We start from the raw sequence: 20,729 nt of genomic DNA, 5'->3' as shown, positions 1-20,729 counted from the left end.
GCAATGCATATTTTATTATGAAATTGTTTGTTCAGAGTCAACTTTACGATATTTGGGACAACATTGTAAGGGAATATTGTTGTTTTAACGACATTTTATGTCTATTATCTAGATTCATTATATTTTCATCATATTATCACTTCATATTTTTATCTGTGACATATTTTCCAAAATATAGCACATTACTACCAACCTCTGTTGGACCTAGATTCAGATTTTCTAAAAATGCATTAATCTGAGTTGAGAATATACTTTTATTGGTCGATTTATGAAAGCGTTTTGAAATTAGCCAAATTTGTAAAAAAAAAAAAAAAAAAAAAGTTTACCTTTAAAAATTCACAACTCTTTAAAGTCTATCTTAACCTATCTAGAGTTTTATTTTCTAAATTCTAATTCTTATGTGTTTTGTTTTCGTCTCGGTTTTTATTTTGTTTTCAATTCATCTCGTTTTTTGTTTTTGTCTCATTTTTTTGTTTTGTTTTCATTGCATCTCGTTTTTGTTTTGTTTTTGTCCCATTTTTTGTTTTGCTTTCATTTCGTCTCATTTTTTGTTTTGTTTTTGTCTAATTTTTTGTTTTGCTTTCATTTCATCTCTTATTTTTTGTTTTGTCTCATTTGTTGTTTTGCTTTTTGCTTTTAATTTTGTTTTTCTTTTCATCTTGTCTCATCTCCTCTTTTTTTTTTTTTTTTTTTTTTTTAGTCTCGTCTCTTGTTTTTTTGTTTTTTTTTTTTTTTTTTTTTTTTTATTTCATCTCATATTTGTTTTAATTTCATCTCATATTTTTGTTTTGTTTTTGCACAAAACTGTGTCATCTTGAGTCACACAGTAAAAAGTGGGGCATCAAATAAGAGAAAGTTTTAGATTCATTTTGACGCTTGGAAGAAGCTAGTTGATGGCGACCCAGAGTCAGATGAGTGGTTAAAAATCAGACACTGACACAGCAGGCATCTGTCATCACCTCCCACAGGGTCTTGTAGATTAGTGGTGCTGAAAGAAAGAAATAGAAGAAACAGAGATTATTGAAAAAATCACTGATACAAGGCCAAATATACTGAAATATAAAGTGTTACAAAAAAATCATTGTGTCATGCCACAGTTTTCACATCTAATTTTAATGTTTCTTTGTCTTCTCCTTAATTTTCCTCTCTAACAGCCACAGGGACCTGAAGCCGGAGAACCTGTTGCTGGACGAGAAGAATAACATCAGGATAGCAGACTTCGGCATGGCGTCTCTGCAGGTGGGGGACAGTCTTCTGGAAACCAGCTGTGGGTGAGTGAACCTGAGCATCATTATAACACTAATGATCAGGACAAGCACTGCCTTCAGGTCAGACCATATAGGATGTCTGTCATTCTCCCTTTGCGTGTGCAAATCACACTAAATATGTATGTTTTTTTCATGTGCTCCATATCATTTATATCATTATTAACATTCTAACATGAACACTTATTGGACTCAACTTATGTTTTCTTGATTATAATTTTGTTTTAGGAAAAATGTGAGTATTAAATATGATACATCAGGCTTTTGAGGAACATTAATTTGTACACCTGTCAATCATCATTGTATTGCAGTGCATTATAAGTTTTGCCCCCACATTAAGAACTACAGAGCATATAACCAAGCTTTTAAATATCACCTTACTAAGATATTATTCTGAGAAAGAGTGAGAACTGATATTTATATGCATTTTATGTAAGTAGTCTGTTATACTATTATAAAGATCTCATTATAAGCTAAATAATGTGATATAAATTTCATCTTCCTTTTTGGCCATATAAATATAAGCAGCTGCACCAAATTGCATATTTTTGCTCCGTTTTCTTCTATATTTCCCATCTCTCATTGAGTATGAGCTTCATATGTGCTTTTGATCATACTGTATGAGCCATAAAAGCCTGATGTGTCCAATATGATGCTCAACAAAACGCATATGCTCCCCCCAAAGGCTCCATAAACTGTTCAGAAAATTTGATTTTCTGACTATTATGTCAGGCTTTACAGAGTTAAAATTTATGAAGGTCAGTAGTATAAGCACTTGTGTCTCTTTCATGCCGTCTAAATAAAAATGCGTTGGAAATCGTCACATCTGTTTTTTTGAATGGCTAAATAAAACATTACGTTAGTTTAAAGATAATAATTAAGTATAGTGGAGACTCAACTGGTTTGTTATATATATATTAAATATAATTGTCTGTTATGATTGGCAATTTTTTTTGCATCTCTGCCAAGTTTCTAGGACAGACTGGGAAGGAGCTTTGAGTTGTGAATATTTTTGACAAAAATATCCCGTTTTTCATAATTTTACATGTACAACTTTAGCTCATAAAAATGTCAATCTGCATGACATATCATCTTTTTATTTTACTCTGTAACTGTCAGAAGTTGTTACTAATTAGGTGACTCTCATGAAAATGTCTTGAAATGTCTGGTACATATTTCATCACAAAATCAATAGAAAAAAACCCCGAATAAATTATGTCTTGCATACTGAAAATGCAGCCTATTTTAGTTGCAGGAAGATTTTTTTCAGTGTTCTCAAAATGTGTGAAAGATGAAGAAAGAAAAGAAGTAAATACATAATAAATGAATCTAGGCTTCTTTATATAAAATATGATTTCTTGTTTTTCTTTTGGTATTTGAGTGATAAATGACCTGGACCTAATCTCTTCTAAGGGGGCGTTTTCAAATAAAAACAGAAAACCTTTTATTTGTTTTGGTCATTCATTTACACAACAATGGCATTTTGGGCCCTGAAAAAAAGAGTTTTGAAAACTCTACCGTCTATCATCGTAAACTACAAAATGTGAATTTGTGAACACTGTGTGAAAACCATATGTATTACGTGTTCAGTCTATAGGCATGTGCGAGTACTTGACAACCAAACCAATATAGTAACATGGCCATCAACTTGCCTGACCTGCATAATAAAGCGTTTTTTGTCATTTTCGCACATCCCTGTGAACGGGGATCATAATGATAACATTGACGTTTTTAGCACATCGCTGTTGTGTGACCGTACATTCAGAGAGAGAGGGAGAGAGGTCATTCTTCCTTCACTTGTCTGTGACTTTAGACTTGCTCACTCAGGAGTAAAGCGTGAATCACACACATTACACTGCAACACAGTGACATAACGAATCAATTATTAATTCAAAAATAGAAGTCTTTTCCAAAACATACGCTACCATTTGAAATGTAGGGGCTGGTTAGATACTGTATAAAGAGGTCTCTCATGCTCAACAAGGCTGCAGTAATGTGATCAAAAATACAGAAAAAAAACTGTAATATTATGAAATATTATTTATGTATATACACCGATCAGGCATAACATTATGACCACTGAAAGGTGAAGTGAATAACACTGATTATCTCTTCATCACAGCTCCTGTTAGTGGGTGGGATATATTCAGGGCCGGCTCTGTAAATCTGGGGGCCCTAAGCTGGATAATTTTGGGGCTCTGCCTTGCAGTGAATAATGGAGTATTGCACCGCAAACCAGCAACTGTATACAATCTAACCCTTACACATTTCATCTGTATATCTTTTAACATGATTGCCTACAATTATTTTACTGCTTATTAAAGGTCCCGTTCTTCGTGTTTTTTTGAAGCTTTGATTGTGTTTACAGTGTGCAATATAACGTGTTCATGTTTCGCGTGTAAAAAAACACAGTATTTTTCACACTATTTACTTATCTGTATACCGCTGTTTCCACTGTCCTAAAAACGGCTGGTGATTTCCTTGTTCTATAAAGTCCCTCCTTCAGAAACACGTAACGAGTTCTGATTGTGCAAGCGGTTCCTGTGCTGTGATTCGACCACAGCTTAGCGCACGTGAAAGCGGTTCCTGTGTTGTAATTTGACAGCAGCTTAGCGCACGTTGGAAAGGTCACGCCTCTTAACGGAGAGGTGTATGCGTTCAATAATCTCTACAGCGTCCCTGGGAAAGCCAAACAAAGGTGATTTGACTCCTGGATGAAAATAACAGCGTCTCGATGACATGGCGATAAACACACTCAACGCAACAGTTCCTTTTCTCCACGCGACCGTCCGCTTCTCCACGTGGGACAGCAACAAGACCGCGCCCCCTTTTTCGCGTTTCTTTGTGGGCGGAGGTTAGTCTGTTCTACTGCTCTACTGACGTAATTAAAGAAGGAAGTACCAGGATGTAGTCCAAGCCAGCCGTTCGCTGTAGGCTTTGAAAGGGAATTTCTGTTAAATAAAATATCTCGCTTGGCATTGAACTTTGAGCTTTATAATTTTACAGGTATTATTTATGCTCTAACAGCAACATTACACACTAACTAAAGTTTGAACAATGGAATCGCGAAGAAGGGGACCTTTTAAAGTACACTCACTGAAACAGTAAAAGTAAAGATTACAGATTTGCAAATTTCTTTCATACATAAGGTCAATTTGTTGTAAACAAATAAATATTAATAATTTAGCATTAACAATATATAGCTAACTTACAACATTAGCCATAGTGGTATGCGGCTCGCTATGCTCTACTGAAGCAGCAGTAGAGTCACCTCCTCCAGCTGTTGAGATTACAATATAATCCTAAATACAGTATGCAGAGTAGATAAAACACATTCATTTTAAATTAAAATTAAAGTACAATTAGACAACATAGTGAATTATGATTATAAAACAAAATTTTTTATTGGCAAGAGGAAAATTAGCTATGTTGAAGTTGCGCACAAAACTATTCAAAAGAAAGGCAGTGGGAAATATTTTCTTGTGTCATCTCTGGTGTCAGCCTCCTGAAATGTTTCTCCACGACCACCAAAATATTTAAGAATGGCTCCTCCTGAGAAAGTGACATTTTGTTTTTTACAATTATGTTAAGGGTAAATTAAAAGAAATCCAATGTTAAATTATATTATTTAATTATTGGTTGATTAACTCTTATATACTGTTCATATTTTAAACCTTTACAGCATGGAGTGAGATATTTTTTACCTTTTATGATTACATTAATACATTCACTGTAAAAAAAAAAATCAGGTGCCCAATTGAACATTTTCTAGTGAGCGATCACATCTAAAATTTTCAGTTGGCCAAATTTAATTTCTTGAATTTTAATTGAATTAAATTGCATCAATTCACATTAATTCAATTTGGCCAACTGAAAAATTTCAATTGGGGACCTGCTTTTTTTTACAGTGTTCTTTACTAAAATTTACCACAAATCAATTTTGCTTTTAGGTGTCTTGTATCGATCATCATTCAATAATGTTTCAGAGAGGACACTGTGTTTTCTTTAGGTTTAAATGGTTTGGGCGATTTAGCTTAACAATATAGGCTATAAAATATTTCATAATAGTATATAGATGAATATTTATTAATAATCTTTAATTGCCTATTCAGTTAAGACCATAAGAAAAAGCTTGTATTTAACCGCTTTATTTTAAACTTCATTTTGATTTTGACTGTCAAATGATTGCTCTTTCTCTTCCTTTTTAATTTCTTTCTCTCGAATGTTCAATAATTAAACTATTTTTTATTGTAATAAGCGTCTATTGAGACAAAGATTTTTCGTTTTTTGCTTTCCCAGAACTAGTGTAGGTCATGTAACGTTAACTGTTAAAAAGAAAATACATTCATAGGAGGTGGGTCTGTCTCTACGCGGTCTGTAGCCCAGAGCTGGGGCCGACGGCTGGACCATAGCGCAAGCAATGTTGATTCAGCATAATCGACGGACAGCTAACGTTATGCTGCGTTCACACCAAACGCAAATAGAGTGTCTGGCGCGAGTGATTTGATTTCAATGTTAAGTCAATGGAAAGGCGCGTTGACGAGCGTCTGGAAGTCCCGCGGCGCGGAAGGCGCTTTTCGCGCGGTGCGAATGACTCGAATTGAGCGTCTTGCGTGATAAACTGCAGTGACGCTGGCGAGTGCAATCTGTAGTTAGGGGGCCCCCTAGTGGCGGCGGGGCTCTAAGCAGCCGCTTAGTTCGCTTATAGGGAGAGCCGGCTCTGGACATATTAGGCAGCATGTGAACATTTTGTCCTCAAAGTTGATGTGTTAGAATCAGGAAAAATGGAAAAGCGTAAGGATTTGAGCGAGTTTGACAAGGGCCAAATTGTGATGTGTAGACGACTGGGTCAGAGCATCTCCAAAACTGCAGCTCTTGTGGGGTGTTCCCGGTCTGCAGTGGTCATTATCTATCAAAAGTGATCCAAGGAAGGAACAGTGGAGAACCGGCGACAGGGTCATGGGCGGCCAAGTCAAGTCAACTTTATTTATATAGCGCTTTTAACAATGCAGATTGTTTCAAAGCAGCTTTACAGTGTTAAACAGGAAAATAATGCAACAGAATTGTATATAGCCGTTCTGGAGAAAACGCTGATGTCACCAGTTCATTTCAATTATCATACAGTGACAGTGTGGGCTTTAGATCAGTAATCAGATCAGTAATTTAGTTTAAATGGTTAATTAGTTTAATAATTAGATTTATTTGGATATTTAGTTGAAAAATGTAGAGTCCCCAACTGAGCACGCCAAGCCAGAGGCAACAGTGGCAAGGAAACCAAAACCCCATTAGGTGACCTAATGGAGAAAAATAAACCTTGGGAGAAACCAGGCTCAGTCGGGGTGCCAGTTCTCCTCTGGCCAATTAACAAACTGCGTATGATTATTATTCTGACAACTTTACAGGTCAGAGGTCATATTATTCGGAATCGGAATATTCGAAAGATCCGAGGCACCACGCCTGAGACGGGTTTATTGAGGATGTGTCAATTAAATGATTATTAAATGGGAATAATCGAAATATCGGAGTTATCACGCCGGAGACGGGTTTATTGAGGATGCCGTATTGATGAAACCATTATTAAAGTGCAATATTCGAAGGATCAGAGGCAACACGCCGGAGACCAGTCTGGGCCAAGGCTCATTGATGCACGTGGAGAGCGAAGGCTGGCCCGTGTGGTCCGATCAAACAGACGAGATACTGTAGCTCAAATTGCTCAAGAAGTTAATGCTGGTTCTGATAGACAGGTGTCAGAATACACAGTGCATCGCAGTTTGTTGCGTAAAGGGGCTGCATAGCCACAGACCAGTCAGGGTGCCCATGCTGACCCCTGTCCACTGTGGAAAGCACCCACAGTGGCACGTGAGCATCAGGACTGAACCACGGAGTAATGGAAGAAGGTGGTCTGATCTGATGAATCACGTTTTCTTTTACATCACGTGGATAGCCGAGTGCAAGTGTGTCGCTTACCTGGGAAACACCAGGATGCACTATGGGAGGAAGGCAAGCCGGCGGAGGCAGTGTGATGCTTTTGGCAATGTTCTGCTGGGAAACCTTGGCAAATGTTGTGCCTGATCGGTGTATGTATATATATATATGTATATGTGTGCCTTCAGTGTCACATGATCCTTCAGAAATCATTAGAATCGTATGATTTGCTGATCAAAAAACTTGCTCAAATGTTTTTTTTTTTATTATTATTATCAATGTTGAAAACCGTTGTGCTGCTTCATATTCTTGTGGAAATTCTTTGATGAATATTTTCAGGATTCTTCAATGACTAAGCAGGGTTATACAACTAAAACCATAAAAACATTTTTCATTACTTGAAGTAAAATAAACTTTAACTGAAATGAAATATTTTTAAAAGTGATTCTTATTTTATTATATTTAGTTGCCAAGGCAATTTAGTTAAGTTAACTCTGAACTAAAATGAATAAAAACTATATCGAAAAAAATAAAAAAAAATAATACAAAGATAAAACAACACAATTACTAAATCTTTAAACGTATTTGTTTTTTTTAATTTTAAATTTTAAAATCATATTTGATAGAAAGTTAAAAATAGCATTTACAATAGCATTGTAAATACGTATAATTTCACTTTTTAACAATTGAATGCATCCTTGCTAAATAAATCAATTAATACATTTGCCAGTTGTGTTAAAAAAAAAAGTCAGACAATGTGGAGGCAACCAATGAATGCTCAGCTGTATTTTATGACACGCCCCCTCTGACATAATTAGTGTGATTAGCTGTCATGGAAACCCAGAGCTTTCTTTTCTTCTGTTGTTTGGCCGAGGCCTGGTGTGAAGAGATAGGAGCCTGACTCATTTATTGCCCTTTATTTCTTTCTTAATGTAATCATTTCTCCTTTCAATAAGCGACTTTGCCCCACATATGCTATAAAACATTTTGCCTTTTGTCAGTAGATTAAATTTGCCGTGCTTGCCCGACCTTTAGGATTACACTCAGACATGGCCATAGATTAAAGCCCAATGCAATAAAATCACTGCACAAAGAGTCACCTGATGTTACATAATTATAGCTTGGCAGAGGTCAAACCGGACCTTCGTGTACCTTTGTGTGCGCTGGCGTCACGGCCACCGCGGGTCAGGAAATACAGGACTTTGTGTCACACAGGAAGTCACAGTAGCCTCCCAGCGCCGTGACTCAACATCGGCTATCGGAATGAATCTGTACGGGTCCCATCATCCTAAAAATGATCTCCAAAGCAGCTGTGTGTTGATTCTGGGCCGAATGTCCTTGGCGTTTTCAGTGATCCCAAAATTATTTTAAACCCGCCTGAAGGGGTTTATTTTGCGATAGTATCAGTATATTATCCTACTTTTTACCTGGATTCTTAGTAAATAAATACATACTGTACATGGACACACAATATTAAGTAATTTAAGTTAAAAAATATATATATTTGTAGATTTGAGAAAGGCAAGAAAAGTTGAACTTTTATACAAAAGAAGAGCAACTTTAGGGAGAGACAGTCATTAAGAAAAGATGGCAGAAATCATGTGATCCCTCTCCTCTCAGCTACTGTAAGGATGGAAATATGAAGGAAAAATGTATCCTGGCTGTGAGCAGTTTAAATGACATGACTTTAAATGACATGTGTCTGAGTACTGGGACACTTTTAAGAAAATCAGTGTGTGGCACAGCGTATCTGAGATTGTGGGAAATCAAAGTAGGTTTAAATCATTAATTATTTTATAACTTTTTAAAAATATATATATATTTTTTGTTTTGTTTTTCTCATTCATTTTATTAATTAATTTGTTTATTAATTTAAAAACAATTGTATCTCTTCAGTAATTCCTTCTTTTAAAAACATTTTTTATTCATTTCAAAATATTTGTTCCCTCAATTTTTCATTTATCAATTCATTTCAAAATATTTTATCTATTTAATAATTCATTCTTTTAAAACATGTGTTCATTAATTAATTCATGTATTTAAAAACAGCATTCATTCCTTTATTAATTACTTTAAAAAATATCTATTTATTATCCTTTCTTTTTTATCATTTAAACATATTTGTTTATTCATTTAAAATATTTAATCTATTATATATATATATATATATATATATATATATATATATATATATATATATATATATATATATACACACTTTTTTTTTCTCCATAAATTCATCCATTCATTTATTAATTATTTTAAATGTTTGTTTGTAATTGTTCATTCATTTTATCCATCCATCCATCCATCCACCATTTAAAAAAATATTGAATTCAATTTATTCATTTATCAATTGATTTTAAAAAATATTGCATCTGTTTAATCATTCATTCTTTTAAAACAATGCTCCATTCATTCATTCATTCATTCAAAAATAGCATTCATTCATTTAAAATTATTTTAAAGATATTCATTCATTCATCATTTCTTTTTTCATCACTTAAATATATTTGTTTATTAAATTAATCAATCAATTTCAAAATTCTTATCCATTTAATCATTCATTATTTTAAATAATGTATCCATATATTCATGGATTCATTTATTTAAAAACATCATTAACTAATTTGTTTAACTTATTTATGATTTAACTTATCTTTTCAAAACTTTATTTATAGTTCGATCCAGATGTTTTCCTTATTTGTGTAATATTTGATTTGGCTCACACCAATGAATGCCTTTTTATCCAATTTTTTCATGTATGCAGATTCTCAGCGTGACTTTGAGTAACAACTCAACTGGCAACAGCCCCACTTTGGGTCTGAGACATACACACTCAAAATAATATGGGCATTATTGATTCTGAGCTTCATGGATGCCTTCCGCTAGTCTTTATGGTGTTTATTTTTGTATCGCTATTACCATGCACCATTTTGGCTTAATGATCATTGTACATTGCAGCAAAAAGACACATTTGAACCCATATGTCTCATCATTTGCACACCCACATCAGTTATGAGGCAGCTAATATCTGCCTGTCATTGGTTGAGGAGTTTTGCAGGAATGAGAGAGGAAATGAGCTCTAGCAAACAGCTTGGAGTAGATAAATGATCTGGCACCACGTACTGCAGGGGTTCCTCCATAAACTCATCCCTTAATGGGTGTATTTTTAGCTCTAATTTGTCTCCCTCATCAACATAAACAATGGAAACATTTTACGACCTTAAAACATCCGATTCGTTTTGATCTCTCAGATGTACACGCACCTGCTTTGGAGGAAAACAACTCAAATGGTGTGGTTACGCCATCAGAATCATAATAAGCAAGCAGGCCTGTCTAGGCTAATGTATTGAGGGCAATAAGTTTGGAGTGAAACTGCAGTCTGTTTTAGAGGTTGATGTGTACTGAACAGCTTCAGCAATGTTTTATGAAAATGTAATGCAGCTTGTTGTTAGGACCATAGACTGTAAAAAAGATGGACAGCGCATCGCCACATTTTTCCACTGAAGCAAAATGAAGCCAAAATATCCCAGATACAGTTGTTGCAGATAACGTCGCCCCGAAGCCTGAGTCTGTGCAGTATTGGAGCCCCTGTATCAAGTCAAGTCAAGTCAAGTCAACTTTATTCATATAGCGCTTTTAACAATGTAGATTGTTTCAAAGCAGCTTTACAGTGTTAAACAGGAAAATAATGCAACATAATTTTATTCAGCTGTATAGCCATTCTGGAGAAAACGCTGATGTCATCAGTTCATTTCAATTATCATACAGTGACAGTGTGGGCTTTAGATCAATAGTTCGATCAATAATTTAGTTTAAATGGTTAATTTAGTTTATTAATTAGATTTATTTCGATGTTTAGTTGAAAAATTTAGTGTCCCCAACTGAGCACGCCAAGCCAGAGGCAACAGTGGCAAGGAAACCAAAACCCCATTAGGTGACCTAATGGAAAAAAATAAACCTTGGGAGAAACCAGGCTCAGTCGGGGTGCCAGTTCTCCTCTGGCCAATTAACAAACAGCGTATTATTATTATTATTATTCTGTCAGTTTTACAGCTCGGAGGTCATAATAGATCAGAATATTCGAGGGACCGGAGGCAACACGCTGGAGATGGGTTTATTGAGGATGATGTTGATTAAATAATTATTAAAGTGCAATATTCGAATGATCGGAGGCAACACGCCGGAGATGGGTTTATTGAGGATGACATATCGATTTAAGTATTTTTTAATTGTAATATTCGAACAATCTGAGTCAAAACGCCGGAGACGGGTTTATTGAGATGCCGTGTCGATGAAGCAGTTGCAGGGGGCGTCTAATCACGGTCTCTCAGACACTTCGGGGTCCTGTGTTGGTCTTCTCTGGGCGCAGGTCCACCATCTGAACTGGATCCAGCCCGGAAGTGTTCCCGGTTCTGGCTGACCTAGTTAATGCAGCCTAACAATCATTTCATTGAAAAAAGTGTTTTATGTGTATGCCACAGTAAAGAGATGTGTTTTTAGTCTAGATTTAAACTGACAGAGTGTGTCTGCTTCCCGAACAATGTTAGGAAGACTGTTCAAGAGTTTCGGAGCTAAATAGGAAAAGGATCGACCGCCTGCAGTTGATTTGGATATTCTAGGTATTATCAACTGGCCAGAGTTTAGAGACTGCAGTAGACGTGATGGAGTATAATATGTTAAGAGCTCGCTCAAGTATTGGGGAGCTAAACCATTTAGTGCTTTGTAAGTAATAAGCAAAATTTTAAAATGTTTGCGATGTTTAATAGGCAGCCAGTGCAGTGTTGACAGAACTGGGCTAATATGGTCATACTTCCTGGTTCTAGTAAGAACTTGAGCTGCTGCGTTTTGGACCAGCTGGAGTTTATTTATTTGAGGTCATGAACGCATGAACTAACTGTTCAGCATCTTGCATTGAGAGCATGTGCCGTAATTTAGATATATTTTTAAGATGGTAGAATGCAGTTTTACAGATGCTAGAAACGTGGCTTTCAAATGAAAGATTGGTATCAAAGAGCACACCCAGGTTCCTCGCTGACGACGAGGACTTGACAGAACAGCCATCAAGTGTTAGACAGTATTCTAGGTTACTACTTGTGGAGCTTTTTTGTCCAATAATTAAAAATTTATTTTTTTCTGAATTGAGTTGCAGGAAATTACAAGTCATCCAATGTTTTATATCAGCTATGCATTCCGTTAATCTTGTGAATTGGTAAGTTTCTTCAGGGCTTGAAGAAATATAGAGCTGAGTATCGTCAGCATAACAATGAAAACTAACGCCATGCTTCCTAATGATATCTCCCAGTGGTAGCATCAAGGTCCTGCCCACACTCCCTCTCATCCGTGTGGGGGGTTTCGGTCCAATAATTAGAATCTGGTTTTTTTCAGTATTAAGTAGTAGGAAATTACTAGTCATCCAATTTTTTGAAAAAAATATAGAGCTGAAATATAGACCGCCATGCTTTCTAATGATATTTCCCAAGGGTAGCATGTACAGGGTGAAAAGCCATGGTCCTAGCACTGAGCCTTGAGGTACTCCATACTGAACGTGTGATTGACACCTCTTTATTTACTGCTACAAACTGATAACGGTCAGATAAGTATGATTGGAACCATGCCAATGCAATTCCAATTATGCCCCCATAATATTTGAAGGTCTATTAAAAAGAATGTTATGGTCTGTAGTATGCAGCACTAAGATTGAGTAACACTAATTGATAGGTACAACCACGATTGGATGATAAGAAGAAATAATTTGTAACTCTAATGAGAGCAGTCTCAGTACTATGACACGGTCTAAATCCTGACTGGAAATCCTCGCAGACACCATTTCTTTCTAAAAAGGAGACATGGTGAGGGCGGGGTTTATGACCTATACTGCAGCCAGCCACCAGGGGGCGATCGAAATGCTGTGGCTTCACTTTTCAGGACGTGTGCGGCACACTTGATTAGGTTCAATAAATTCACCAGTCCAAGAACCGACTTCTGTTGCAATATTGATTACTCTTAGAATATTCTACAAATATATGTCGTAAATCTCTTTTGTATTGTGATACACTATATTGCCAAAAGTTTTGGGACGCCTGCCTTTACATGCACATTAACTTCAATGACATCCCATTCTTAATCCATAGGGTTTAATATGGAGTTGGCCCACCCTTTGCAGCCATAACAGCTTCAACTCTTCTGGGAAGGCTTTCCACAAGGTTTAGGAGTGTGTTTATGGGTATTTTTGACCATTCTTCTAGAGGTGCATTTGTGAGGTCAGGCGCTGATTTTGGACGAGAAGGCCTGGCTCGCGGTCTCCGCTCTAATTCATCCCAAAGGTGTTCTATCGGGTTAAGGTCAGGACTTTGTGCAGGCAGGTCAAGTTCCTCCACACCAAACTCGCTCATCCATGTCTTTATGGACCTTGCTTTGTGCACTGGTGCGCAGTCATGTTGGAACAGAAAGGGGCCATCCCCAAACTGTTCCCACAAAGTTGGGAGTATAAAAATGTCCAAAATGCCTTGGTATGCTGAAGCATTAAGAGTTCCTTTCACTAGATCTAAGGGACCAAACCCAACCCCTTAAAAACAATCCCACACCGTAATCCCCCCACCACCAGTCGAGCAACTTTATACTTGACACAATGCAGTCAGGCAAGTACCGTTCTCCTGGCATCTGCCAAACCCAGACTCGTCCATTGGATTGCCAGACAGAGAAGCGTGATTCGTCACTCCAGAGAACACGTCTCCACTGCTCTAGAGTCCAGTGGCGGCGTACTTTACACCACTGCATCCGACACTTTGCATTGCACTTGGTGATGTAAGGCTTGGATGAGCAGCTGCTTGGCAATGGAAACCCGTTCCATGAAGCTCTCCATGTGGCCTACCACTTCGTGGCTCAGTTGCTGTTGTTCCGGACTGCTTCCACTTTGTCATAATACCACTAAAGATTGACCGTGGAATATTTAGTAGTGAGGAAATTTCATGAATGGACAGGTTGCCACCTGTGCAATAAATCACGGTACCACACTTGAATTCACTGAGCTCCTGAGAGCGACCCATTCAAAAATGTTAGTAGAGGCATCTGCATGCCTAGTGCTTGATTTTATACACCTGTGGCCATGGAAGGGATTGGAACACTGAATTCAATGATTTGGAGGGGTGTCCCAATACTTTTGCCAATATAGTGTATATTTGTAGAATATTCTAAGAGACCATTTGCTTTGACAATTTTATCTGAGGTAAAGTGAAAATTAGCTTTGACAGATCGGCGACACTTCAGAGTTGTCCATGAAGGTATTTCTTCGACGCCATTAAATCTGCTCTTGTTAAAGTCAAACGGCAGCTTTTCAGTTGGCGTTTGTAGTGTTTCTGTATGCAGCTGGAGTACTTCAAGTTGAATATATTTAGATGATAAGAAAAAGCTCTCACTAACAGAATTCATATTTGCATAGCTGCACGCTTGTAAAGGTGTTTGAGGGATCATGGGAGATGTTTACAGCTTGCTGAGAAACTCTCCCAATAATATGATTAACTCTGAACGTGCCTGTTTATCTCTGAAAAAGGGAAGAAAAAAAACATGGGAAGAGTATAATGCGTAGATGCACAACTCTGTTGTAGAATAGGATTTGTCAAGAAAGATTAATGGAGACAGGATGTCAGCTGGTGAAACAGGAAGTACTGTCAACATGTTGTGACCCTAATTACTCTGGGAAGATGTTATCTTCTTCTTTAGTGTGTCTTTGTGTCCCTCCAACCATCTTGATATTAATCATTCTAAGCAAACAGTATCAGACGTCACGGATCAGTGGCTATGGGAAACGTCTTAAATTCATAGTGCTTTTGCTTCAGGGGATTACAGCTTTTGACGTGATCTGAGAGTTGCCTTCCATGATTTTATATTGTTTGTTTGACAGAAATAACATGGTGACAGAATTATTTTTGGAGATTTCAAATTCAAATTATTTTGGAGATCAGTTTTTGAATGAAGTTTCTTAAGTTCACCAAGGCTGCATTTATCAAAAATACAGTAAAAAAAAAAAAAATATTGTGAAATATTATTACCATAAAAAAAAAAAATTATACTTTAATATAATTTAAAATATAATATATTCCAATGAGGGTGAAGCTAAATTTTCAGTCTTTCAGCCTTCTGTGGTCTAAAAATCAGTATTTTTTTTACATGATTTGATTCAGTGAATCAGTTCAAAAGATGAAATATTCATTGTTTTTAGTTAAAAACTATTTTTCATGTTTTAGTTAAAATATATTGTTGCAGTGGTGCATATTAACCCATTTAATCCCATTTTTTTTCTTACTCCTTACTCCTTAGACCTCCCTAACTCACAAACGTTATGCCCTCTTTGATTTTATGTTGGTTAAATTAGTGAAATATTAGGTTTTATATTCTGTCACAATAGTGACAGCATAATTCATACAAATTCTTAAATTGAAAACACAGGTTTTGGCTGTTGATCCCAGCTGTCATTTGTTTATTTTGTGGATGTTTTCGACCTCCTAGACATGCATGCTGTGTGCGGCATCTCTGTCGTTTCTGCACTTGAAGCGGCCCATTTGCCAGGTGGACTGTTGGGTGGCAATGCAGAGGTGAACTGTCTGGAGGATGGGGTGGATGTTCATGAGAGCCGGTTGGTGTGCCCTATCGGTGGGTCACACTGGCTGGTTGACCTCTGCATCACCATTTCATGGTCTGCCTGGCAGGTGGACCGTTTCCAGCAGATGCTCCCTATTTGGGCCATCACTGTTGCGGCCACTTTTGGTTGCCTCTTTTTGAACATAGACCGGAAAAAAAATATGGACGATGCGACTTCATTCTCTTCTGCTGAAGAAAAGTGAAGCCTCCAGAAATCTTAATGTGGCGTTGATCTTGCGCAGATTTGGGACCGAGTGAAAACTTTTGAACAGGATGAAGATTTAAAAAAAAAAAAAAAATGTTAAATATATATTTTTTCATTTAGTACTGCCCTTTGGAAGCAACAGAAGATACTTACATGTTTCCCGGAAGACAAATTGGTAACACTTTAGAATAATGGTCATTAACTAACTAACATGAACTAACCATGAGCAGTACATTTGTTACTGTATTTGTTCATCTTTGTTAATGTTAGTTAATAAAAATCCAGCTGTTCATGGTTTGTTTATGTTAGTTCACAGTGCATTAATTAATGTTAACAAGATTTTAATAATGCATTAGTAAATGTTGAAATTAACATTAACAAAGATTAATAAATGCTTTATAAGTGCAGTTCATTATTAGTTAATGTTAACTAATGTAGTTAACTAATGTTAACTAATGACCATTATTCTAAAGTGTTACCGACAAATTAAGTACAGCTTATCTTGATCTTCAAATTCAAAAAGTTTTCACCCCCCTGGCTCTTAATGCAATGTTTCCTTCTGGAGCATCAGTGAATGTTTCAACCTTTTTTTAAAAGGGAGCAACCATCACAAAACAAGCTATTTCTTTGTTTTGTGGACTATATGTAAACATCTTTTATGTAAAATATCTTATTCAGGACAGCACTAAATAAAAAAATGGGCATTTTGTATGATCTCTCTTTTTTGTAAATTTTCATAGATTCTGCAAGTTAGTTTTTTCACATTGTTTTTTCTTGCCACTGTGTGTGTGTGTGTGTGTGTGCGTGCGTGCGTGCGTGCGTGCGTGCGCGCGCGCGCGCGCGTGTGTGTGTGTATATGTATGTATGTATGTATGTATGTATGTCAAATTATTATTTGTGTTCTTTTAGTGTGATGTTCTAAACTGCCAATGTATATTTTATTTTAAAACAAAATTAATGAAGGCTAAATATAATACAAAAAAATACTATATAGTAAAAATTATTTAAAATATAAAATAATATCAATTAAATGAGATAAAAATACTGAGAGATTATTTTGCACAGTTACTGCCAGTAACTCCAGTTGATGTCTTTTCACAGATCTCCTCATTATGCGTGTCCTGAAGTGATCCGGGTGAGTATTGCTTTTACTTTGTGGAAGAAAAAAGAAAGAATTATGAATGGAAGACCTGATCTGAAGTGAGAGTTAATGCATTTGTACTGTGTCTTCTCTCTGTTAGGGAGAGAAGTATGACGGAAGGAAAGCAGACGTTTGGAGCTGTGGGGTCATTCTGTTCGCTCTGTTGGTGGTGAGTCATTCAAGACTTTACCTCACAGGAATAGTTCAGCCAAATATAACATTCAGTCAACAATTACTCACCTTCATGTTGTTCTAAACCCATAATAAATTATTTATTCAATATGTTTGCATTCAGTGAATGAAACAAAGATGAAAGACTCATAAACAGGCATTTTTGCATGCACTTATGTCTTATGTCATATTATGTCAGATATTGGGCCACAAGCAGAAAGACTGAACGCGTCTCCAGAGAGGAATCCTTTTATTTTTAATATTTAAAAATGTTTGTGTGCTGCTGTGCATCCCTGTGTGTGTATAATAAGAGTGTATGCACATTGTGGGCGCATATAACTACACTAAAAAAAATGACTCTTTGAATGAACATAAAAAAATCATGGAAAGTATTTCCACATGATTAACTTGCTTTATTTCAGCAATTCCAATTGAATGTACTTACGTTGGGTCAACTTAATTTATGAAGGTTGATTCAACTTATTTACTATGGCTAGGCACAGCTTAATTTAATAGTGTCAGCCCAGCTAATTTGCAATGTTTTGGACCAACTAATTTATTTAAGTTAAACTAACAAAAGTGCCATAATGCTGAAAGAAAGCCATTTAATCACATGGAAATCCTTTCCATGATTTAATTACATTAATTCAAAGAATAGCTTTTTACAAGATTTTATTGGCTAGCCAGAAGATGGTTTTGTTACATCCATGGCATGCCCAGAGTAGTTTTTATTATTAAAACAACTTGACACCCCAAGCACATGCTCTACACTTCACACAATGGTAACCTCCAAAAACACTAACATAACACAAACTTTTAAATACCAACATAACAAAACATTAAGCACTAAAAAGTCTCTCAATTTTCTCATCTTGTTAAAAATGCATCAAATTGCACTTTGTTTAAACATTTACTCTCCGAATTCAGCCTCTTTGCAAAGCATGATGGGAAGTGAAAGTCTTATTTCTTTTGGTTACTTGATTGAAACATGTTATTTCAAAATGAAAACATCAAGTTATGTCAAAGAGTAACGGTTTAAAGTCAGTTTAACATGAATCAATAACATTTGAACCAGAAACCTAATATAATGGTGTTAAATCAAGACGAATTGCTTAAATAAAGTGAACAGCATCATAAATCTTTTTTTTTTTTTGAGTGTAGCATGCTCTTTAAATGACACAAAAATACTGCACTATTGATTTTAGAGCAGGTTTTTGTTGTTCAATGGCACAGTCGTTTTCAGTTCCTCTAAATAGCAACTTGCCAACAATGCGCCTGAACACACCTCGTTTTCAGACCAGCACGCCCATGGGCGAACAGATGGGCGCAAGTGCATTTGCTATTTAAACAACGTGGCGCTGGATGTGAAAATGATAACTGCGTCAGACTTAAAGGGTTAGTTCACCCAAAAATGAAAATTCTGTCATTAATTACTCACCCTCATGTCGTTCGACACCCGTAAGACCTCCGTTCATATTCGGAACACAAATGAAGATATTTTTGTTGAAAGCTGATGGCTGAGAAAGGCTTCAGATAGGCCTCCATTGGCATTCAGTACATTCACACTCACAAGACCCATAAAAGGCACTAAAAACGTCGTTACAAAGTCCATCACAGTGACTCAACAATAATTTTACGATGCGACGACAATAGTTTTTGTGCGCAAAAAAAAATCAAAATAACACCTTTATCCAGCTTGTTCTTGTCTTCCGTGTGTGCCTCCACGACGCATGCGCGAGAATATGACGTAGATCCGGCGTTCGGACACATGACCCAGAAGCGATTTGTTTACAAGCAGAGGAAGACGCGCGTGTCTAAGCTGTTGAATTCTTCATTGATCGTGCTTTAGGTCTCGGCGTAGTTCTCAAAATGGGACTAAAGTGTGCATTTCATGGATTCCCGAACGCTGGCACTACGTCATATTCTCGCGCATGCGACGTGGAGGCACACACGGAAGACAAGAACAAGCTGGATAAAGGCGTTATTTTGATTTTTTTTTTGCGCACAAAAACTATTGTCGTCACATCGTAAAATTATTGTAGAGTCACTGTGGTGAGATGGACTTTGTAATGACGTTTTAAGTGCCTTTTATGGGTCTTGTGGGTGTAAATGTACTGAATGCCAATGGAGGCCTATCTGAAGCCTTTCTCAGCCATCAGCTTTCAACAAAAATATCTTCATTTGTGTTCCGAATATGAACGGAGGTCTTACGAGTGTCGAACGACATGAGGGTGAGTAATTAATGACAGAATTTTCATTTTTGGGTGAACTAACCCTTTAAACTAGCAAAAAACACTGGGTGTTTGACAGGGCCCGGTTTCTATTTAGTTCAGTCATATTATGTAGAAACACAGACACATATTTTCTATGTTGCTTGATTAAAAAGAGCGATAGATATCGAAGATGAAGTTTTCAGAATGTTATCATCAAGCCTTTTTTCATCAGAAATGCTATTTTTTGAAAATGAACATGCGTATATGAATGAAGGCTGGGAATTGATGTTTCTAAGTCCCAAAGACAATAAAATGTTGAGCAAGTGTTGGGCCTCTGCACCTCTGCACTGCATTATTAGCAGATTTTATTTGAAACGTTTTACCTGCGCATTTGAGCCGCAGCGATATCCCAGGAGTTCCAGCTCATTTCAAATGCTCTTGTTCAATTTGGAGAGTAAAATTGAGACCCTTGAGTCTGAGAGGTTTATCTCTCCACGCAGAACCACTGGCCTGCATTTTAAACCCGAGCTGGATTGTTTTTGACGTTCTAGAAATGATGACTGAGTTCTTTCTTCAGAGATTATTGTGTGCTTGTGTAACTTCAGCACAGACTAGAGCTGCACATTCACATTACATTCAAACAATCACTGTTCTTTTTTCTCTTCAACTTGTCTTGTCTCTTCTCTTCTGTCCTCTTTTCGTCTTGTCTCGTTTTGTCTCATGTGATCTTGTCTTGTTTTGTCTCTTTTCTTTACTCTTCGCATTCCATTTTGACTCTTGACTCTTGTGCCGCCTCGTTTTTTGTCCCTTCTTTCATTTTGTCTTGTTTCGTTTTCCTCTGGTCTCGTCTCATATCGTTTCAGGTCGTCACCTCGTCTTGTCTTGTTTTTGTTCTCTTCTTTCATTTTGTCTCGTTTTAAGTTGTTGCGTCTCTTCTCTTCCGTTTTCCTTTCTCGTCTCATCCCACTGCATCTTATCTCGTCTCATGTCACCTTGACTCTTGTATTTTGTCTCATCTTGTTGTATTTCATTTTGTCTGGTTTTGTCTGGTCTCGTGCCATATTGTTTTGTCTCTTCTCTTATGTTTTCCTTTCATCTCATTGCATCCTGTCTCATGTCTCCTTGTCTTGTATCATTTTTGTCTCTTTTATTTTGTCTCATCGCGT

At 36.6% G+C, this 20,729-nt stretch overlaps 1 protein-coding gene across 2 annotated transcripts in view; it reads left to right on the top strand.

The window, feature by feature from the left end:
- Window positions 1-20,729, top strand: part of brsk2a (BR serine/threonine kinase 2a) — a gene marked incomplete at both ends in the record, with an annotated part of 315,947 nt that overhangs the window by 239,067 nt on the left and 56,151 nt on the right. For both annotated transcript variants that reach the window (XM_079809884.1, XM_079809883.1), the window contains 3 exons: window positions 1,155-1,271; window positions 17,140-17,173; window positions 17,280-17,348. In XM_079809884.1, the coding sequence (XP_079666010.1) occupies window positions 1,155-1,271; window positions 17,140-17,173; window positions 17,280-17,348 (220 nt within the window). The remainder of the gene's footprint in view (window positions 1-1,154; window positions 1,272-17,139; window positions 17,174-17,279; window positions 17,349-20,729) is intronic.

Source organism: Gobio gobio (assembly GCF_949357685.1).
Source record: "Gobio gobio genome assembly, chromosome: 25".
Classification (NCBI taxonomy): Eukaryota; Metazoa; Chordata; class Actinopteri; order Cypriniformes; family Gobionidae; genus Gobio; species Gobio gobio.
Note: the sequence above shows the minus strand (reverse complement) of the source record. Positions and strands in the feature narration are given on the sequence as shown.